Here is a 21,725-nt window from a genome sequence, read left to right as displayed (position 1 = left end):
AGGCCAAGCACGAAAGAAAACATCCAGGCTCAGGCATTCAGGGAATAATACTGGCACTGCACCTCCACCGGTACAAGCAAGCAAGCAATCAAGCAAGCAATCAATTCGCAGGGCCAAATTCCATTCGAATTCCCAATCACTCTTCGTCCCTCACGCCTTGCGAACGCCGACTCCCCTTTCCTCTGCTGCCCATCGTTCATTCTCACCGTCTGCCGTAGACGTTGGAACTAAGACCGAACCCGACCAAAGCTTCTTTCACCTTTTACCTCACCTCGCGAACATCCTCTCGTGTCCGGCTTCTCGATCGACAACCTCCTCCTCGTCCTCCTCGTCCTCCGCGACCTCTCCTCCATACCTCCTGCGCATCTCGAACCCAATACCCCGGACGAGACGCGGATAGCTTGATGGGCTTGAGGAGTGCAGTCGTCTTCGTTCCCCTTTTCCTCTTCTGACCACCACCGACCGAGCCACCGCCGCGCCGTGCAGCAACGCGCGAACAGACAGAGCAGAACCGTCAGGGATTACGGAGCTTGATCAGGTCCTGGTGCTGTTAAGTAATAACACTGCTCGCCAATCCCACACGTCCACACCATTCAGGCGTCCTACGCGAGGGCCTTGACACCTTAACCATCCGTGCTCTTTCTTGCACGCCCATTTTCTCAGCCAGAAGCCATCAAACACACTCTTTTGCACATCATTCCGGCACCCCCATTCGCAGCTTGAGATCGGCATTTATCTCTTGCGGCGTCACGCTCGTTATAGAAGCAGACCTAGGATTATTCAGTACTGGTGCATATCAGCCCTCGTTTGGTGCCGAGACAGGAGGCAATTGCAGCAAAAGTTACAGCCATTCACGACACTTTTTGGCGACGACCTGAGGCGACTCGGTCGTGAACATCACACTCACGGCATTAGGGGCCACAACCAACAGCTACTGCAGCTCTCAGACTTGGTCACCACGACTTGATACCCCCTTTGGCAAAGATGGCTCCGTCTCCTCCCAGGTTACGGATTCTCTCAGGTTGGTCATCCCATCCCATCCCGTCCCGTCCATTTCCTCAAATATAGTCTCCACACAATCCTTCCCTTCCAAGAAGGGGAATTGCTGGAACAAATATCTTCGCACCTTGTCCTTCGTTTTATCTTGCGTGCGCTGATGCATCAATTCTTCATATCGAGATGGATCTAATACGTGTGTGTGTAGTTGGTGGTAACGCAGTCTCTGCTTTCCTCTCCTGGCGGCTTCAAGCCACGAACGCTTGCGACGTGACATTGGTCTGGAAATCGGGTTTCGATGCAGTATATCAATATGGCATATCGTTCAAGTACGTTTTCGACTGGTGGGAATAATGGATACGGGCGGAATGCTAATTGTCATAGGTCAACATCTTTTGGCAATGAGCGATTCAAACCACGACATGGTATGTAAATTATGACAAGATTTCGTGTCCCAGACAATGGCTAATTCATATTCCTCCAACAGTTGTGCGCGCCCCAGAGGAAGCAGCAAATAATAAAGAGGGTGCCTTCGACTACGTTCTTCTTTGCGTCAAAGCCCTTCCAGATGTTTATGATCTTGCAGCCGTCATCGAATCAGTCGTTACACCACAGCACACATGTATTCTTGTCAACACCACACACACTTTAGGGGTTGAAGCACAACTGGAATCAAGGTTCCCAAGCAATGTAGTTTTGTCACTCGTTTCCGGCGCGGAGATTACACAGCTAGGTGCGAGCGAATTCGAACACAAAGGGTCAACAGAGGTTTGGGTAGGCCCAGCGAACAAGAATCCATCGATGCCCAGCACAATACAAGGTGATATGGCAGATGCCTTGGCCATGACTCTCAGCAGTGGGCAAGTGGATTGTCATGTTTCGAGCAATATTCGGCAACAGCAGTATGAGCGGATGATCGGGTAAGCACTTTAAAATCAAGGTTTTGAGGAATTCACTAACAATTGGATACAGACCAATCGCTTTCCATCCTCTGAGTGTCATTTTCGAGACTGCTTCTCACGCTGCCTTACTGGAGAAAGTTGGTGTTAGACAATTGGTTTCGGATGTTTTCGATGAATTACTTAGCATCGCAAATGCCCAGAGCTGTAGTTTTCCGGCCGACTTCAAACAAAGAGTGATGGAAGAAATGGTCAGACCTACAGAAGCCAATAGCATTATGTACCAGGACTTCAACGCGAAGCGACCCATGGAAGTCGAAACATATCTCGGATCTCCAATAAAGCTGGCACAAGGCGTGGGAGTGAAGGTTCCAAGGATCGAAACGTTATACGCCATACTTCACAACCTCAACATCGTCAATCAACAGAGGAAAGACATTCCACTCGCATCTCCTGCTGCAGCAAACCCGCCAGTCCGCTTACCTTCAGTGCCTCCGCCTAGACCTATGATGAATGGAGCTGTGAATGGCAATGGGCCTATGGGACCACCAAGAGGCAGAGGGCGAACACCATCCATGAATGGGCCTCCACCAGGAATGCGCAGAGGACCACCACCACCTATTAACGGCGGACCGCCCAACGGATACGGCAGACCCATGACGGGCAATGGTTATCAACCTCCTCGAAATCAATCCAGAAGGGGTTCTCTTGAAGGGAACGATCTCGAAGAATTCAGCCATCTGGTTCTGTATGACGATATCCCTGAGTCCGGAGAGTCCAATTATGGTGGGGATGGTCCAGACATTGCCCTGCGTGAACGCGAATTGATGTTGAGACAACGAGAACTGGCACTGCGAGAGCAAGAATTACGTCTCCAGGGCCAGGGCGCCGGACCCCGACGAGGTCCATTTTCTCGTAGAGGACCTCCCACACCTTCAGTCCGAAATGGAGGGGGTGGATTTGATGAAGACGATGATGATAACTTTGTTGATCCTGCAGATGGCCCTCCACCTCCAATGATTGACCCAGACAATTTCGATATGATGAGTGTGACTTCTCGAAGAAACAGGAAGAATATGCCGAATGCCAGTCAAATTCGGAAAAACCCTGAGTACGACGGGCTTCCTCCACCACGAAGAGGAGGTGGCTTTATGCGCCCTGGGTATAACAGAAATCGGTCGAGTGCTAGGATAATAAGTCAAGTACCAGGTGCACACGACAATTTGATGGACGACCCGCTGATGGCGTATTCGTCAAACAGATATGGAAACGTGGATCGAGCTCAGATGGGTATGGACTCGAGGACTAACTCATTGACTGCTGCACGTCTTGACGAGCTTCAATACGGTGGTGGGCCAGCAGGGCCTCCTGGACCTCCGAATGGAAACGGATATCCTCGAAGAGCAAGCCAATCGCCTGGCAACCCTTACAGCCCACAGATGGGGAGAGGAAATGGGAGACCATCACCTCCAAATGGTTATATGGGTCCTCCGATGAATGGTCGACCGTCGCCTCCTGGAGGTATGCGGCAGCCAGTGCCTCGTCATCCGCCAGGACAAGGAAATGCGGTTGCACCGCAACAAGTTGAGCAGTATGCAGGGGTGAGCGCCCTTCATCCACCCAAAGGACCTGTGAACGTTCGAAGTCTGACGGGTAGTGCGAGCGCTAGCGCGGGGAGTGGTGACAGCGCCAACATCGACTCCGAACCCTCCGCTCATAGCAGCCAGAGCAGTCTAGGACCTCGACCAGCGATCGGCGTGAGATAGACTCGAGAACCCCACGTACCCTCACCAACTGCCGTGTGCAGCACACGGCACCAATTTCACTGATAGAGAACTTGCGGACACCAAGGCTCTATTCAACACTTAATGCTGTCCATAACGAACGTCTTCTTTCTCATTCACGGCCTCATCGAATTCAAATTTGCATATACACTTCTACTTTGCTTTAATAGGCTTTGACTGGAGATGGGAGAGAACATGGCCAGCATCGACGAGAAACAATTACCTCATGGAGAATAATGATGAAAACCGGGAATTAGACATTTGGGCTTTCGATACACATAATTGCTTGTAGTCACCTCTCAGGGTGGACGTACATACGCTGGTGCGGCTCACCGTACACATTCTTGTTTTGTTCTGCCTTTTCTGGTAATATTGCATTGGGGTCGGCGTCTCTGCATATAATTCTACTTTGCACCTGCGGAAGACACAGCATCGGATCATGCAATCTTCTTCAGGAATTTCGAGTCGCTTCTTTGATTGAGTCGGTGGGAGGTCTTCAGCAAACAATAAATGGAGGCTTCAACTTACTGGCCGGCTTTGAGGATAGTTGCTAGGGCCGTGTATTGATCAGGGAAGGCAGGGGGAATGGGTGGAGGAATGAAGGCGAAGATCAGAGGTCTCGAATTATGTGAGAAATGGAGTTGTATAGAGACCTGAGCTTTCTGCTACTAGGATGAGGACATCCTAGGGCAGGCAGTTATTTCAGCAACAAATATGAGAGTTCCTTGGACGTTAGTTATGACTTGGTGGTTGGTTCGCGTTTGTGACTCTTCCGATTTCTTTGCCCAGTCAATTGAGACAGCGAGTGCTGAGAGACTTTTGTTTGTGCAGAATTTAAAAGTCTATTTGTTTATTATTACATGCTTCGAATCGAGTTTCTGTTTCGTTCAACCGATGGACCGCTGGATATTTCATTGCACGAGTATAAGTGACGTTATGTTTGCTGATGTTTAGTTTCGTCTATTCTCACCATCGTTTCCGAACAACATATCTTCTTTAGCCCATCAATAACTTCAAGAATTGTTTTGATGTCTTTATTTATTTATACGAGCTTTGGAAGAGCAAAATGAAACTTCCTTATATAGTGGAGATCATTACCAGACTTCTCAGTTACGAGGAGTGTGAATTGGTGCAATCTGATGATGGTTCTTTCTACCTTTTGAAGGGTTCTGAGTGAAAGATACTGCTGGTAAGATATGTTATCTAATTATACACCAGTACGGTTTGTAGGTCATTTCAATCATCCTCGCCATTGCGAGAAGTTCAAGACTTGCTCGGTCGGAGGAGGATATGGTTCTTGAAGTTTGACTTTAGAGTTGGAGTTGATGATTTTGTTCTCACTGGTTTATGACCTTGCAGATAAGCCCGGTGGCCAAGAGCTTCTAGGTAAAAGAATAATCATCAAACCCCCCTTTAATAAGTAGATAATCTGAAGCATCGCGAGCTTGCTTTCTATCGAAAACAACAAGCTCATGTCTCGAAGATCAAGAAATGTTATTTGAATGGTTCCAGTAAATCAGAGTAGCATTGAGTGATGCACTGTTGTGGATAGCCACGTATCTTGATCATTTACCATATCTCTCTATACTTCGCTTGAATCTACTTCATATTCAGGCTGTACCTTGTCGGAAAAGTCTTTAGATTTCACTGCTCGAGTTGATTGGAATTTAAGGCGGATATATGTCTGACGTATTTGTCGGCCCGTACCTACAGCCGGAAACGAAACCTGGAGCGAACACGTGCGGGAGATCTAGTACCGATTCTAGATGAGATTCGCGTCCACCTCGGTCAATCTGGTTGTTTGGGGCTATATAGGATCATTGCCAAGTTTGAGTCGTGGATTCCTATCTTCGAGAATTGAGAGGATGCGTGCTTTCGAGGGCTTCCTGCTCGGTCTGAGTACCTTCGTGGTGCACATCTTCGCCTTTCCTCAACTTCACCTCGACCCTCGAGATGCAAATACCTCAACCTACCTCCCCCCTCCAAGCCAAGACCCCTGGTTCCAACCTCCAGCGGACTGGCAATCCAAAGCCCCCGGCACCGTCTTAAAAGTACGCAAATCTCCCTATACAAACATCACGATCCGAAACTGCATCGATACTTTCCAAGTCCAGTATCGAACCTCAGATACGCACAACAACGCCTCCTGGGGCCACGCAACGCAATTCATCCCCGCCTCGCACGCCAACTGCACCGCCTCCCGCCCCGAAACCTGCGCCCACGGCATCGTCTCCTACGAGATCCCCTACGATAGCGCCGATCCGGACGCGACTCCCAGCTACCTGCTCCAATGGGGCGAGCCGTACGGCGAGATGGCGGACCTGCTCGCGAACGGCTGGTTCGTCTCTGTGCCTGACTACGAGGGACCTCTTTCTTCTTACTGCGCGGGCGTCCAGTCCGGGCACTCGACGCTTGATTCTGTGCGCGCTGTTTTGCAGGTTGCGAGTGAGTTTGGGATCAGTAATGGTACTGCTAAGGCTGCGTTGTGGGGGTACAGTGGTGGTGCGATGGCTACTGGATTTGCGGCCGAGCTGGCTGCTTCTTATGCCCCGGACCTCCACCTCGCGGGCGTCGTTGAGGGTGGCACGGTGCCGAATATCACTTCTGTCGGTAAACTCATGAACGGGAAAGACACCGCAGGCCTCCTGGTCGCCGGCATCGTAGGCATCACGTCCCAGCACGCCACCGCGCGCGCCTACCTCCTCTCGCGGCTCAAAACCACCGGCGAATTCAACATAACGGGCTTCCTGGACGCGACATCCATGACGGGCGTCCAGGCGCTGCTCAATTACATGTACCAGGACGTATACGGCTACTTCCTCGGCGGCGAACAAGACTTTCATGATCCGAGAGTGACGCAGATGTACGAATCCGACGCGGTGATGGGCCGGCACGGGACGCCGGATATGCCGCTGTTTATCTACAAAGCGATACAGGACGAGATGAGCGCTGTCAACGAAACGGACGCACTGGTCCAGGGCTTCTGTGAGAAAGGTGCGAATGTGCTGTATCATCGGAATAGTATCGGGGGCCATAATCAGGAGTTGTGGCAGGGGAGAGCGAGGGCGATGGATTTTTTGCGGATGGTGTTGGATGGGAAGAGTGCGAATGAGACGAGTAGTGGGGCGTTGGTGGAGATGCCGGAAAAGGGGTGTAGGATCGTGAATGTTACCATTGCGGTTAATGTTACGGGTATGTCTAACTCCCTTTCCCAGCATGTTGTTTCTTTATAGGGGCGTTCTGGGAGCAGAGCAGAGCTGAGATATATGCGAACGAGATATTTCCGTTGAAAGGTCGAGATAGCTCCTAGCTCCTAGAGACTCTCGTTGACATTTCAGGTTTTTACTATGCTAATTCGTCGCAGTGGTTGATGGGGGGGTTGAGGTGTTGCCTGTCAATGTTACGGTTGAGGCGAATGGGACGGTTGTTTTGAGTCCTGTGAGGTTGGAGGGGGAGAGGAACAGGTTGGATGTTTTGGGGGCTTTTGGTCGGGGGTTGTTCTAGAGGATCATTTCTCGGATCTTTCTTAAATATACTTATGCTGGAAAGATAGAGAAATTCGTTCTTAGACTTATCTTGAACCGCAATCTTTGCTATTCTTCGTTCGTTCATGCCTTCATGGCAGTTGAGAGAGTACCTACATAGCAGCAGTACAATACATCCTCCACATGACCTAACTAGCATTTCCCCAACGTTCCTCTCCTGCATGGTCCCTGAAAATCAATCACGCCAACCCCGCGTTCCACACCTCTCCTCCCCGACGACCGATAAGCTTTCCTGCCCTCTATATACCGAATCATACATTCGGTAATATAGGGGTCCCCTCCCTCGCTCGCTCCATGCATTGATTAAGGCTAAACCGTTACACAGAACGAAAAATTCTGGGGGTTTCGAATCGAATTGAATCGAGACATGGATTGCTTATTTTGGGTCGTTTATCCGGGACATGAGGTTTATTTACCCAAAGGGGAAGTTACGTACTCGGGGTTCAGATTTGATGGTGGAAGGGAGTGGAGGAATGAAGGGCCGGTGAAGAGAGGTATTTTGCCTCTTGTGTGCTGCTATCGTCGTCGGATGGATTGTGGGGGTGGGTGAGTGCCGTCCACTGGTACCGAGTTCAATATGCTTCTTCACCATGTGCCGAGTTCCATTGTTGAATGAATGAATGAATGAAGGGTTGTTATCAGACGATTGATTGTTCAGTTGAGTAGATCAGGCTAGATATGATGTTCAGACCACTTTCTGGGACCGTATCGTGTCGTGAAGAAAAGTTCGCGTGCTCGCTGTGTCTTACTTGTGATGGTTTCCTTTCCCGTCCAGCGTGTTTGAAAAAAAAACCCCCCCGACAATATGGCACGCTCTCCCTTCCTCACCTTCCTCCCTCTCTTCTTCACACTTGTAGCCTCCATAAATACAACAACCTGCAAAACCACCCCCAGCGACCCCACCTGGCCCAGTCCCTCGACCTGGGATGTCCTGAACAGCACCCTCGACGGCAACCTTCTCCTCCCGGTCCCCCCAGGCGCAGTCTGCCACCCCACGCATCCAACCTATAACTCGACGCTCTGCACCGAAGCCCAGCTGTCATGGTCCAGCGAGTTTTTCCACCAGCGCGATCCCATCTCCGCGGAGTGGAATAATTGGAACAATGATTCGTGTCTCCCCGACGCCAGCTTTCCTTGTTCGGCGGCCGGGTACCCGGTTTATGTTGTGAATGCCACGACGAGGGAACATGTTAAGGCTGGTGTGGATTTTGGTGAGTAATTTCGTCTTGTTTTTGGTGATGGGATGTGATGTGATGTGCTGATGTGGAGACCTTAGCGAGGAAATACAACATTAGGTTGATTGTGAAAAGTAGTGGACATGATTATGTTGGCCGCTCGAGTGGACCGAATTCGTTGTCGATCTGGGTGCATCATATGAAAGGGATGCAATTCCACGCTACTTCTTTCCAGCCGCAGAACTGCAGTTTCGAGATTGGCGGCGCGGCTGTGACCGCAGCGGGCGGAACGCAGATGTTGGAGACGTATGCGGGGCTGGATGCGTTTAATCAGACGGTGGTTGGAGGTAATGGGAGGACTGTTGCGTTGGGTGGGTATGTTACTGGTGCTGGACATAGTATTTTGAGTCCGCATTATGGTTTAGCAAGCGATCAGGTGTTGGAGATGGAGATTGTGACGCCGAAAGGGGAGATTCTGACTTTGAACGAGTGTCAGAATACGGATTTGTTTTGGGCTATGCGTGGAGTATGTCTTTTTCTTTATTCCGAGCTTTTGGAGAGGAAAAGTGCTAAGTCAATGTTAGGGAGGTGGTTCGACTTTCGGGATCATGACTTCGGTAACCATGAAGACTTACCCGAGTCCTCAAGTCATGAATCTCGACTTCTCGATTCTAACAACAGCCTCTAACCCTTATGCATTCGACATGGTCGCCTATCTGCTGGACCAGTATCCCGCTCTCGCAGAAGCAGGAATATCAGGGTACCCCTTAATCCTCAAAGGAACACCGAATCCGCTCGATGGTGGACAAACTCTAGTTTCCGGCGTAGCAGGAAAAGTGATAATGCTCAACACCACCAACTCCTCGGCCATAATGAATATCTTCAGTCCAATTTTCGAGCATATAAATACCACTTGGCCAGCCCCGGCTTTCAATTTCACAGCAGAACCAAAGTTTTACCCCTCATTCTATGCTTGGTATCAAGAGAATTACGACTCTTCGCCAGTAGGGTATGAAAATGTGATGGGATCAAGACTTTTAGACGAGAAGGCGTTGAGTGGAAATACGACGGCGACGAAGGTGGCGTTCGAGAAATTCACGGAGGGGGGTATCTCGACAGCGTATTTGGTTGCTGGGAAAGGGGTTAAGGAGGCGGTTCCTAGGGGTGGGAGTAATGCAGTTTGTCCGGCTTGGAGGAAGACTCTTGTTCATGCTAGTAAGTTGTCCTTTGCAAATCTTTGGTTTCAATGTTCCTTGGATGGACGGACAATTCCCTTCTCAGATTGTGATGGAAATGTTCTTGAGGTGGCGGGACAATTTTCCTTGCGACATGTTCCAGATGCAGATAAATAATCTCTCTGGGCTTGATTAAACGTCCGCGAGGAGCAAAGATAATTGGAACGGAGATTATGGGAACTAATAATCTTTGCAGCGGCGAATCAAGCTTTTGCACCTGTGAACAAGACGGCAGAGACGGATGCTATTGCTGCAACGAACGGCTTTGCCAATGCCTTGAGAGAGTTGAGTCCGGACATGGGAGCGTATATGAACGAAGTGAGTAAACGCTTGATGAATCTGACAAGTAGCTGACTGAAGTAGGGTGCTGGGCGTTATGAACCGAATTGGCAACAGTCATTCTGGGGTGACAATTATGCCAGACTATTGACGATCAAACGTGCAATTGATCCGGATGATGTCCTGTGGTGTACGCCTTGCGTTGGAAATGAGAATTGGGCGGAAGTTGACAATAAATTATGTCGTATTTAGACGTTGTGGTATTGATTGATAGATATCTCTTTAAGAAAACGTCAAGACGGTGCTTTCAATGTTGGTCCGATTCTCATGAATCTTAGGTCTGGAGCCTTCCAATCGGGACTCTTTTCCAGCATCTTCGTCCACCAGCTCATGATCTCCGTTTTGCCTTCACAGCCCATAAAGGCCATCTCTCGACCAGCCAAGTTCCTCTGTTTCTCAAGCTCCACGTAGTACGCAATTAAATCGCCATTCAATGACATTTTGACCACATGATCGATCTCCACAATGGTCAAAGTGTCCAGCCTCTCAAAACTATGTATGTATTTGACGAAATCGAAAGCGAGTAGAATGTCTCCCCAAAAGTCCGGTATACATTCCCTAAAGAGTTCTTCCTCAATAGCTACATGTCTTATCCCGTCCATCATCTCAGGCTTAAATTTACACTGCAAGAGCTTTCCGATATATGCATCATGGCGGAGGTATAGTATATCGTGCTCGAGGTTCGCGTGAGGGGAAGTGGACTCCAAGCCGCCTCGAATGCTACTGATCCTAAGCTGGGACGTGATTGAAGTGTATATCTCGAGGTAGACGCTTCGAGATTCTCTGTTGATGCAGAAGTATATGCCACGATCTGGATCCGCGCGAGCGAGTTGTTGGTGAGGTGAGTGTGGAATAAAGCGGGGCAGTGTTGGAATGGTCTGACGCCATATCTCGCGGCGCATTTCTAGAGGCAGTTGCAAGAAGCAGGTAAATATCGTGGCAGGAATAGAGCCATGATACGGAGTGTGCTTTTCCATTGTAGAATAGCTCGTTCTCATCCGAGTCGATGGGATGCTTTTCGATGTAATGTTAAGAATAGCTTCAGCAGCTCTACAAGCGAGGTTCAGGGTCGATGCACTAAAAATTCAGGGGTCGGACCGGAGTTGGCCCACTAAAACCTTAACCCCAAATTCTATTTCTAACTTCACCTCCATTTGTCTTGGTCAGCACATCGTCTGTCCGAGTACGGTCCATTCTGTACAAAAAGAACCAATAATTGAACGTTGCGTCTACTGCATACTCTGGATACTGAGGCTTTGAGCTCTATTTTCTCACGGAAGTCTCATGGTTGAAGACATGGCAGCACCGCAAGACGAACATATTACAGACCACCATTGTCAGCATCGAATTTATCCATCTGAGAATCGCAACGTACAATGCAACTTAACGCTAGATTCCACTCAAAGCAACGTTGAATCTGGCACCTGCAAGTAGTCAAATGGAACCTCAGCCTTGAAGTTCGTGGGGTGCCGCAATATAACATGTCTTGGCGCATGATCGATGTTGGTTGTGAGATCTCACTCAAGTGGCGTTCAAATTCATTTCAGAGACTTTTCGATGATGAATGCTTTTCGTATATTTTGTATGCAGCGCATTACATGTCGTACTACCATTGCATTTTTTCTATTCTTCTGCGCGTTGTGAACTTTCAATTGTTCCAAGTTCGCAAAGATGCCTAGGGGCACATTCACCATGAGGTCCATGAACCGAGGTTGCGGTGTTTCGTTGTGACGCATCTGAGAGATGTCCATCTACTTTGAGTCACTCACCTGTTTATTATCTTCGCTACACAGAGCAATCTCCTCTTACAGATGCATCGTTTCCATTCTCAGCCTCGTAAGGAAAGTATAACCCCTGAAGCATCACACGATGGCGAATGCACTATTGGGGAACAAGCGAATATCTTGCAGACACTGCGCCCCAATCGATCCCCTCACAAATAAACCCTGGGAATCAGAGGCCAAGCATGGATAAACACGAGGGCCAAGAATTCCAGGCAGCTCCAAGAAGTGATATATAGACAGCTACAACACCTTGAAGCATTGTCTCCGTGTCTATCATCTCATTTTCGCGAATCCCCAAATATAGCTTCACTTCAAAAATCTACCTCATTGCCAATTACATCTAGCACAACTACTACCGCCATTATGGCAGAATTTGGCCAAGTCAAGCATGCCATGCCAGGTCTCCATCCCGCGCAAACAGACGCAGCTCAATCCAGAGCTCCGAGCCCAACCCTTCTTCAAAATGGTGTCCCTCAAAACAACCCAATCCCACTAGAACGACTCGAAAAAGACCCGGCGTACATCGAATGTCCATTCTGTCTAGCTCGAGGACGCAGCACAGTAACATACACCGACACAGATGCCACCTGGTACCTTCCTTCCCTCCCATTTATATGCTTCCTTGCTAACGTATTGCCAGTCGAATAGCACTAGGGTGCTGCTGCGCGCTCGGCGTCCTAGGCGTCTGGATGCCATATGTCTTCCACTGGGGCGCGGACGTAGACCACCATTGCTCTGCATGCAAGCGGTTAGTCGTGCACAGAGAGCATTATGGCGGTACTGTTCAGGTGTATCGTCCGGGCAAAGAGACGGAGCCAGATGAAAAGGCACCGTATGTAGCGATGCCGGGCATGGAGAAGAATTTCAAGGTGGATGAGAATCCGGTGTTATCAAGTAGGAATTGACTAGTTGTTAATTGAGCACGGAGAGCTTGTATGATTACGATGAACGTTTGTACGATACTCTTGTTAAGCATATAGACCAGAAAACCTCTTAATGTAATGCAATAATCCTTCAAACCAACCTCCCAAGCAATACAATCGGTCCAAATACCAAAATTCGCACTACAATATCTCATAATAATCATCACCCTCAACCCACGTCCCATCCGAGCCCTTCAACCAACCTGGCGGGAAATCCACCCTCTGGGATCTGGTCGTCATACCGCAGCCCTCCTCCCTCTCGAACTTTCCGTCTGCAGCTTGCAGCCAACCTGGTGGTACAGCATATCGTTTCTTCTTCGTAGCCGCACGCTCCTCAGCCTCAAGCTCTCGGATTCCGGTTTGGACGTCAAGTACAAGTTTTTCGAGAGTGGAAGTCACGTAGGCGACGACTTTTTGGTTCGGGTATTGTGTCCAGATACGGATTTGCCGGATCATGGTGTCGAGATTCGCGGGTGCTTTGGGGATCGCTATTGCTGGCGAGGGAGGAGCAGGAGCAGGAGTTCGTGATTCTGCCGGGGCTCGTATCGGTGTAGCGTATTGCACAGAAACGAGTTTAGGAACTTGACGTCTTTGTTCACCGCCACTACTCTTCCCCATAAGTTCCAACAGTTGCTTGATCCTAACCTCTACCCTCGCATCGCCTTGGTGCGTAGGACAGAACGTACATGTAGCGGAATCTCGGAGTTCAGCAGTTTGTCCATTGAAAGTTGTGTGTTCGATCTTGGAGAGCGTCTCGAGCTTTCCCCGCGCTTTGATGGTGCTGACTCCTGAAAGGAAATTTCCGCATTTTTTGCCTGTATTGTTGAGGCCGGAGCAGGGGACGCGGGCGAGGTCGAGAGGGTAGTTGAGGGTTTTTGCGAGCTCTTGGAGGACGGACATTGTTGCTGGGTTGAGAGGTGCGAGAATGTCGGGGATAGATCTGACAATGGTAGAGGTCGGAAGTTGGATCAAGCCAGTTCAAGACTTGAGGGAGGGCAAGCTGCTCTGAAAAGCAAAACAGATTGGGGACATTGAGAAGATGGGGATGTCCTTGAAGTATCAGATACTTACCTTATGGAGGAACTCGTTCTTTGTCTCGTTTTGCTATCTCGACAAGAATCCACGCTGGCTGTCTAGACATTTCGAGAGACACCATAGTACAGCTGCTCAGTTTGTCACTTTTAGTGCTAAATGTGTTATAGAATGCAAGGGATCTCATGCGTTGACACAGCTTTGAACGTGCATGTTTGAGGGATCTTCTGAGTGCACTAGCTGAAAAGCATGTCTCACTAGACATTGGTAGCTTTGTCCACATGAGTCTTCTTCCTGTGCAGTGAAAGATTCTAAGACGTGTCTCGAAGAGACCGAGCCTGTAATATACACTTGACTTTCAACTGCTGAATTTTTTTCCAAGTTTGAGATGCTACCTTATAAGGCTACACAGCTCAAAAGTTGTCCTTTGACGGTACCTCTCCCCCATACTCCCGAAACCTGTCTCAGGAAGATACATCCGATTGGGCACGATGCACATACATAACTCAAACACAAGCAAAAGCTGCAGAAATGGAACACGAGAGTAACGAGAAGAGGAATGTTCAAGCCTGAAACGAAGCAAGACAGCAGATGGTGCAGATTCCATAACTGAGCACGTGACGCTACAAACCTCAGAGGTTTGAAAGTAACATCATTCTAGCATCAACAGAAAACCCCAATCAAAAGCTAAGAAGAAATCGGGCATCGAGCGAGGGATAAAATTCCTCTGGATCCACAACCTCCGCCAACGACATGTGCTTCAGCTCCTCAGAGAAATCCTCTAGACCACCCTTCAACTCTTCCCAAAAATCCTTATGCTCCTCCCAACGATAGTGTTTCTCATCAATCTCAAGCAAATACCCCCTATTCCTCAGATTCCGCAACTTCTCATGCGGAAGCGTCATCCCCATCGCGAACGTCAAGCTCTCTAGGCCCGCAAATTCATGCATGTGCCCACGCAGCGATATCCACAACCCTAGCCCGACAGCTATGTGTCTTAGTTTCCGTCGGCCCTCTGGAGTCATCCATTTCGATGACGGAAAAGGATATCGATCCTTAGGCCGGATGTCCCAGAATAGAAACAGCGTGTCGATGGATAAGTTTGCGTAGGGTGAGATGGGGTATGGGAGGACTTGCATAGAGGCACAGTCCGCTGTGAGGAAACATTTTGTGTATACGGAGAGGAAGACTAGACGTGACTCGTGGTTGACGTATGCGAGGGATGGTGTTTCTGTTGCGGCATAGGGGATCAGGCGAGGCTGGATGGGGAGAGCGAGGAGACATATTCTGTCTCGAAGTTCAGGAGGGAGGTGAGGGAAGAGAGTGAAATTCTGGTATGTGCTCTCCATTTTGATGACCTGGTGTTGAGATTAGATTGAGTTGGATTGATGGACTTGCAGCTGAGTCGAGGTCGAGATTAGGCGTCCAAGTCAACCTGGAAGCTTGAAGGTCGGACAACGATTAAGCGAGGTAACAAGTGAGAAGATGCGCCTCTGAACACCGTGAATTATGATAAAATAGATTTATAAGAAAGTTATCGAAATTATATTATTGCCCTGTATCACATTCTTGAAAGCGAATACACTTCAGCCTATGCGCTTCCCGCAAGATGATCTGAAATGCGTTCGAGCTATCACGTGGGATGCATGCGCCACCATTTTCCCGCGGGTCGCGTTCAGTTTTCTTCGTTCCAACATCAACCTTTACACCTCTTGTTCGACCCGCACCACGTTCTTGCTAGCCATGGCCTCCGTTTCTCTACCTTACAGACCATCTGCTAAGCCATTTCCCTTCCTCGATCTCCCGAGGGAGATTAGGGACAAAATTTATGGGGAGCTTCTTACTGTCGCAGAGCCTTTGCACCCAACACAAAAACCAACAAACAGTGTTGAAGAAGAAGCCAATAACCGTCCCAAGACCAATCGCCGGAGATTCAACATTGAGACACAAATCCTACAGACTTGTCATTCAATCAAGGCAGAAGCTGAATCCATCCTGCTAAAGTCAAATCTCTATATCAAGATAAGGTCTCGAGTTCTGATTATGGAGTGTGGGCATATCATGAATAGAAACTTCACACTAGCTGTGAAATTGGAACCGAAGTACTACAGACATTTCAAGTCGTTTGTGGTATCTCATGTGATCAACCTATCGAAGCCGCTGCAAGAAGACCTGAGTACCTGGTGTACTTACATCATTCTGTATCGCGATCTAGAGCGCTTCTGTTCTGCAATAGCAAAAGGATGTCCAGAACACATGCGACACCGCGATTTGATGTCGCACATTGTCACTATTTGCGATCCATCAGCAGGGAGCCTGGTGCCGGACCATGAACCATTCTTCTCAAGGGGACTACAAGAGAAGCTCATGGCGCCCTATAGAGCTGCGCTCCGAGATGTTCCACACTTTACAATCAAGGGCGCCATTCCGCAGGATCTAAAGTTTGCCGCGGAGCAAGAAATCAAACGTCCTTTCCCTCTTGATCCAGAAAGCGTCATCCGAGAAGTGGAGCATTTGAAAGCCGAAGGGCACCTGTACTTCCACAGCAGCCGTCTTTTCTTTCACGATCCTACGGGAGGAGCTAGCGAATACTGGAATGAGGCTTTGACAAAAATACAACGAGTCATGCAGGACGATAATTGTCAAGGGATAAGGGAACGTGGTGGGTTACAGTTCTTGAACCGATTGTCAGCGTTGTCTTTCGACCTCAATTCCGACAAGGCCCAAGACTATCTTTTGTGCATGGGGCATGCTTATACAAAAAGGGCTATGGATAAGTTTGGGTTGAAAGTCTCCGACTCTGTTTTCGAAGCAGCGAGTACAATGAACAAATTCCCTGGAAGTACTTGGCGGCCAACACCCCAACAAATGGCAGAGCTCACTTTGAAAAGCAGTCAATTGCCGATTTGGTGAGGATCTACTTACTGTATGCTTACTCAAGCGGAAGCTGCGATCCAAGAGGCACTGATTACAAGGCCAGATGATCCCTCTATCAATGAGGAGAGGGATCTAATTGCGCGTTGGCGAGAACACATCCAAGCTGCAATATTACAATGTCCTAGGCATCGTTGACCAAAGAGACCATGGAAGTTGTCTTGATTTAAACACGTCAAGAAAGCTCAACAACCTCAGTCGCAGCAGAAATGGGTCTGCGATGTCGAAACGTCCGATCATAAACTAATTTAAGCGAGCCAGTAGACATGGAAACATTTGAAACGTCGAGAACGAAGATATACTCGACTTGAAACACTCCTGAGGCGCACGTGCGGTGAGAAGCCCTAGAAAAGCTTCCAGGTCGCAATTCCTTGGTCTCCAACCGATATGTTCCTTGCTCTTCGCTGACCGGATCTGATTTATATGATAGAAGTGGAAGAAAAGATGCAGCACGATGCCACCCGCAGCGGGGAGGTAGAATTGGAACAGCTGATTCATATTGAGGATGAAGAGAGAGGACCTAGAGGTACAAAACTGCGGACGTTTATGGGTTCCAGTACTGGACTGGGTGCCTTCCTCTCGGCGACAAATCGATGTCTACTCTTCGCTCTGCGCAATGTCGTGCGTACTGTCAACCGTTCGCTGAAGCCCGGAGAGACGACAGTTGACGGTACTGGAGGTGTGATGGGGACCGTATTTGGATTTACGGCTTCCAAGGACGATGAACTACGGGAAACAGCGTGGTTAGACGGGCTGCGAGGTGTGGCAGCCTTTCTAGTCATGGTGTACCATTACCATCTCGACATGTTCAAGTTTAACACTGAAGCGCCTTACGGTGCTCCAAATACACAGCCATGGGAACTTTGGAGGTTACCGTATCTACGGATCATCTGGTGCTCGGGACACACGCAAGTCGGCATTTTCTTTGTGCTCTCTGGATTCGTCCTAAGTTGGTCAAGCCTATCCTCGATCCGCGAAGGACGACCGGAGAAATTCGTACAATCTCTGGGCTCTGCGTCTTTCCGACGGTGGATGCGGTTATTTTTGCCTTGCTTTTTGATCGGACTTCTCTCCTTGCTACAGTTCTATTTTGCCCTGGTAGAGCTACCCATAACGAGGAGGAGTTCTTTTTCTGCCCAGCTTTTGGACTACCTCTGGGAGTGCGAACGCTTCTCAAATCCCTTTCACTTGGAGCGAACCAATTGGGAAGTTCTGCACAAGTATAATCATACGATGTGGACCATGCCAGTGGAATGGGCCGGGTCATTGGTCGTGTTCATGGTTCTGCTGATGGTCAGCCGGATACAAAGCTACACGAGACGAACCATTATTCTAGCTATGGTGCCCATCTACAGTTGTCTATCTGCAAAATGGAACTACTGGCTATTCACCACTGGAATCCTTCTCGCAGATTATGTTAAGCAAGCTGGTGGTTTCAAACAGCTCTCCGATCACATGAGTCGTCGCTCTCGTCTCTTCTGGATCTTTGTCCTCCTTGTTGGTGGTTGGCTAGGCGGCATCCCAGGGAAACGTGAGTGGTACGAACGTCCGGGTTACGAGTGGACCGACAACTGGATTCCCACAAACTGGCAGGATATTGAAGGCGGACAACGCTACTTCTGGTGCTGGTCCGGAATCATGATCATCTGGGGGCTTGCCCACTTCACCACCTTGCGTCGATTCTTCGAGCGGCCATTCTGTCGATATCTGGGAAAGATCAGTTTTATGTTGTATCTTACCCATCGTATGATCGGAACTATCCTAGGCGGTCCGATCCGCAAGCAGATCCTCAATGTTCTCGGCACGCATTATCGAGCTCCTGACCAGCCGGAGATCGAGCTGGTAGAGATCAATGGGTTTTTCTGGAATATTGTCGCGTATCTATTGGCGTGGGCATGTATGCTCCCACTTGCCTTGGCGTTGGCGAACTGGAGCACAATTCTGGTTGATGAGCCTTGTGTCAAGTTCACGAAGTGGGTGGATGATAAATTTGTCAACGGTTTTGTGCTGGAGCATGAGCGGCGTGCGACATAACAAACCTGAATCTACTTACTCCTAACTATGGTGGCACTCAATCAGAACACTGAAGCGAGCAACTTCAGCTGGTCACCAGAAGAATCAAGTAGCTTGCTATTGAATGTCCATAATCGGGCACCCATCTTTGATATCATTCTTCCCCTTACCTATTTACATACCCTCGAATCACCATGTCGAGAAGCAGATGTCAAATCATATGACGATACATCTCAAGACAGCTGGAATACCATGGTCTTGGGGCAGCAGTCAGACTCGGCAATTTGAAATGAGTAGAGGCAAGAAAGAAATGGTACAAGGTTTATTTTGATGGGGCTTTCAGTATACACGCACCTCTAGTCACGTCTATGAGTAGTGTCGGGAGCTAGGCTTGCCGGTACCAAAGTATCACTCGCACTTTTCCTTTTGGTGCCTCGCTAAAACTAGCTTATTCCATTGTTAATTCACTTATTGGCAGTCCAATATGCTTAAAAAGCTTCCGAAGGGAGTTTTCGAAAGTTCTTGACACAATCCAGCAGTTACACACCTCCAGCAAGCATCTGCCTCAAAAGATGGCACCAACCATCCTCACCCTTCCCCACGAAATTTGCGACCAAATCCTTGACTACATCGTCTCAACCCCTCTCCCCGGTCGCGACTTCCAGAATCTCCGCCAGCGTCTTCGTGACTTTCCCGGTGCCTCGGAATGCCGCCATGTTCAACACATCTCCCATGGCTCTCGGATCTCCATCTATCCTACTCTGCTTGTGAACCGACAATTTCATTCAGCAACCCTTGGCGCCATTGAACGTCTGAAGTTCAAGCACAAATACGAGTTGGATATTCTGCTCGTGGAAGAAACAGAGATATGGCCCACATGGTGAGTTAGCGACTTATGTTCAGTTGAGATCCCCTTTCAAATTTGTCTCGTGAGTTTTGCTGCCTGCAGAGCTTTAACATGGGCAGGCAACTTTAGATTTTATTCCTTTATTTCTGAAGAGTATACTGACTCGAATATGATAATCCAGGACACTCATGCCCAAGTTCTCGAAGAGAGTGGAGGAGCTTCGAGCGACGTTCAGAGTCCACGGTGCCCGGCAAATGGATCATCCTTATGAAAGATCTTTGCCTGATGCGCACAAGTACCATGCCGGATTCACGAAATCTTTCTGGGATATGTTACATCGGTTTTTGAAGTTAGGCATCTTGACGAGGAGGTCCAGCAAGCAGTCCGGTAGGAGCACGACGTATCTCATCTGTGCCATTATTAATTCAAAAATCCCCTTCTTCGCAAAACTCGACGACGTTACGATGATTGACAGTGAAGCATATCGAATGCCCTGAGAAGTGCGGTTGTCACACAGCATTACTGGGGAGATCGTTGCTTCAACGATCTCAAGTTATTAATTTTGGAGAGCTGGAGTGAGACGGGACTTACCAACTTGCTAGCCTTCCCCTTCTTAGAGAGAGCGGTATACGGTACGGGAGCTATATCTCAGACCCATTTCAATTTCGACCACACCCACACGTCCCCACTCAAAATGTCGTACTCAGAACTTATTTGTTTCTCAAGAAATCTCTTATCACGTCTAGCAAAATTCGAATTCGTCTCCTGCAATTGTCAAAGATCTCATGCCTCCAGCCAAACCTCATATTCAATAGATTGTGCTTTGGCATAGCTAGCCTCACAGCCCTGATCCACGGTGCCATTACCATAGACCTGTAAATCTAATTCTCCTACTCACTCAATGGCTTTTGGCTAATAAGATCAGGTTAAGAGAGCAGAAAAACTTGAACGAAACATTAGCTAGGAGGAAAGCTGACCTTGATACAATCCAAGACAAAAAAGGCCCATCTCGTCTTTCTCCACCGAGATCGAGAAATTGACGCAAAATGTCTCCTCTTCTAGGTCTAGGATACACACTTGCAATTTCAACAATGACGACCGTTTGTATGGGGACAAAAGTCTATAACATGTCTTTGTATGTCGCAATTATGCCCTCTCCAGTTTGGATCTATTGTATGACCGGGTCTGACTGTCGTGAGTAGAGAAAAAGAAAATCGATGAAATGAGAACCAATATCGCAGCTATTAACAAAGAGATTGAGACTCGGCGAGAAATACTCGAAGGTAATAATACGAGGAGACAGGTTGGAAAAACCAAGGTTGAGTAAGTAGGAAACAAGATTGTTTAGAAACTAAGTTCGAAAGAGTTGGGATTTTATTGAGATCGAGTTCTGGAATTTGTGCCCACCACGCAGCTCAGCGGGCTGCACATCCCGGATCGCACCAATTGCTTGGGACTTAACTAGGTGGGAAGCAGAAAAATGGGGACCGAAGGGCCAGTTGGCTAGTCTCAAATTTTCATAACCTACCTGGTGAATGTCCGGACCATCGTGAGAGCTTCAGCGACGATAATAAGTCATAAAACAAAAGAAGATGGTAGCATTACAGGGGTGATGTCCCTGGAGTCGCCCAAAGAGCAACAAAATCCTCAGGCTGTCGGGTGTGTTGCTGTACGAGAGGAAGCAGGTTCATGCGGAGTGCGATTAGAGATATCGATCCGCTTTGTGCATGTCACTACGGATTGTTGTCTTCGAGACTTCGAATTGACAACTATTCAACAAAACATCTTTTTCTACGTCAAAACAACTAAGTAATACAGCACCTGTAGTCTCTTTCATATATTACCAGTGTCTGTGGCCACACACCACAAGCACAAACAACAAGCTACCTGCGAATTTCCTCACTCCTCATGAGCCTCTGCACTTACATAGAGAGCATGAGTAAAGAACATGTTCGTCATCATCTTCACTGAACGCATCGGCGATATCAATATCTTGAGTTACATATCTTCAATACACATGGGAGTCTTAGAATATGTGGGGAATGATCTTGCAGGTATTTAAGAGGAGGTTGAAAACAGGAATGCTCGAGGTTTGGGACGGGGTTCGCAAAGCAGGGCAAGAAAGAACAGCATCTTCTGGGACACAACTGTATTAAGGGCTGGGACTCGGTACACAGCGCACGAATGAAGGCAAAGGCATCCTTCCAGGCCTAAAATCA

General features: G+C 48.5%; 10 protein-coding genes across 10 annotated transcripts; 7 read left to right on the top strand and 3 right to left on the bottom strand.

Annotated features, from left to right (window-relative positions):
• Positions 1-1,027: 1,027 nt before the first annotated feature.
• Positions 1,028-3,780, top strand: LY89DRAFT_183361 (ApbA-domain-containing protein). Its single transcript, XM_018205636.1, has 4 exons — positions 1,028-1,325; positions 1,381-1,421; positions 1,484-1,916; positions 1,969-3,780. The coding sequence occupies exons 1-4, from the start codon at positions 1,180-1,182 to the stop codon at positions 3,659-3,661; spliced, it is 2,313 nt and encodes a 770-aa protein (XP_018077825.1). The 5' UTR covers positions 1,028-1,179; the 3' UTR covers positions 3,662-3,780.
• Positions 3,781-5,658: 1,878 nt separating this feature from the next.
• LY89DRAFT_557271 (LIP-domain-containing protein) lies at positions 5,659-6,870 on the top strand (the record flags this gene model as incomplete). The annotated part of the gene is made up of 1 exon (XM_018208393.1): positions 5,659-6,870. A coding segment is annotated over one exon (1,212 nt), but the record flags the coding sequence as incomplete, so codon positions are not given.
• Positions 6,871-7,902: 1,032 nt separating this feature from the next.
• On the top strand, positions 7,903-10,186 carry LY89DRAFT_183235 (FAD-binding domain-containing protein). The gene is made up of 5 exons (XM_018205634.1): positions 7,903-8,435; positions 8,501-8,925; positions 8,984-9,614; positions 9,831-9,952; positions 9,998-10,186. The coding sequence occupies exons 1-5, from the start codon at positions 8,030-8,032 to the stop codon at positions 10,163-10,165; spliced, it is 1,752 nt and encodes a 583-aa protein (XP_018077823.1). The 5' UTR covers positions 7,903-8,029; the 3' UTR covers positions 10,166-10,186.
• LY89DRAFT_183245 (uncharacterized protein) lies at positions 10,121-11,001 on the bottom strand. The gene has a single exon (XM_018205635.1). The coding sequence runs from the start codon at positions 10,969-10,971 to the stop codon at positions 10,207-10,209; it is 765 nt and encodes a 254-aa protein (XP_018077822.1). The 5' UTR covers positions 10,972-11,001; the 3' UTR covers positions 10,121-10,206.
• Positions 11,002-11,639: 638 nt separating this feature from the next.
• LY89DRAFT_777212 (uncharacterized protein) lies at positions 11,640-12,762 on the top strand. Its single transcript, XM_018222124.1, has 2 exons — positions 11,640-12,347; positions 12,398-12,762. Exons 1-2 carry the CDS (start codon positions 12,121-12,123, stop codon positions 12,660-12,662), a joined length of 492 nt encoding a protein of 163 aa, XP_018077821.1. The 5' UTR covers positions 11,640-12,120; the 3' UTR covers positions 12,663-12,762.
• Positions 12,763-12,821: 59 nt separating this feature from the next.
• LY89DRAFT_713916 (uncharacterized protein) lies at positions 12,822-13,625 on the bottom strand (the record flags this gene model as incomplete). The annotated part of the gene is made up of 1 exon (XM_018218089.1): positions 12,822-13,625. Exon 1 carries the CDS (start codon positions 13,578-13,580, stop codon positions 12,822-12,824), a length of 759 nt encoding a protein of 252 aa, XP_018077820.1. The 5' UTR covers positions 13,581-13,625.
• A 420-nt stretch (positions 13,626-14,045) lies between these two features.
• On the bottom strand, positions 14,046-15,264 carry LY89DRAFT_777210 (uncharacterized protein). The gene has a single exon (XM_018222123.1). The coding sequence runs from the start codon at positions 15,059-15,061 to the stop codon at positions 14,393-14,395; it is 669 nt and encodes a 222-aa protein (XP_018077819.1). The 5' UTR covers positions 15,062-15,264; the 3' UTR covers positions 14,046-14,392.
• A 155-nt stretch (positions 15,265-15,419) lies between these two features.
• On the top strand, positions 15,420-16,847 carry LY89DRAFT_183206 (uncharacterized protein). Its single transcript, XM_018205632.1, has one exon. It carries the CDS (start codon positions 15,456-15,458, stop codon positions 16,623-16,625), a length of 1,170 nt encoding a protein of 389 aa, XP_018077818.1. The 5' UTR covers positions 15,420-15,455; the 3' UTR covers positions 16,626-16,847.
• Positions 16,848-17,330: 483 nt separating this feature from the next.
• Positions 17,331-18,680, top strand: LY89DRAFT_693563 (uncharacterized protein; the record flags this gene model as incomplete). Its single annotated transcript, XM_018216644.1, has 1 exon — positions 17,331-18,680. One exon carries the CDS (start codon positions 17,331-17,333, stop codon positions 18,678-18,680), a length of 1,350 nt encoding a protein of 449 aa, XP_018077817.1.
• A 276-nt stretch (positions 18,681-18,956) lies between these two features.
• On the top strand, positions 18,957-20,110 carry LY89DRAFT_183208 (uncharacterized protein). Its single transcript, XM_018205633.1, has 2 exons — positions 18,957-19,539; positions 19,688-20,110. The coding sequence occupies exons 1-2, from the start codon at positions 19,232-19,234 to the stop codon at positions 20,001-20,003; spliced, it is 624 nt and encodes a 207-aa protein (XP_018077816.1). The 5' UTR covers positions 18,957-19,231; the 3' UTR covers positions 20,004-20,110.
• The last annotated feature ends 1,615 nt before the right edge of the window (positions 20,111-21,725 follow it).

The sequence above is a fragment of the Mollisia scopiformis genome (assembly GCF_001500285.1).
Source record: "Mollisia scopiformis unplaced genomic scaffold LY89scaffold_2, whole genome shotgun sequence".
Classification (NCBI taxonomy): domain Eukaryota; kingdom Fungi; phylum Ascomycota; class Leotiomycetes; order Helotiales; family Mollisiaceae; genus Mollisia; species Mollisia scopiformis.
Note: the sequence above shows the minus strand (reverse complement) of the source record. Positions and strands in the feature narration are given on the sequence as shown.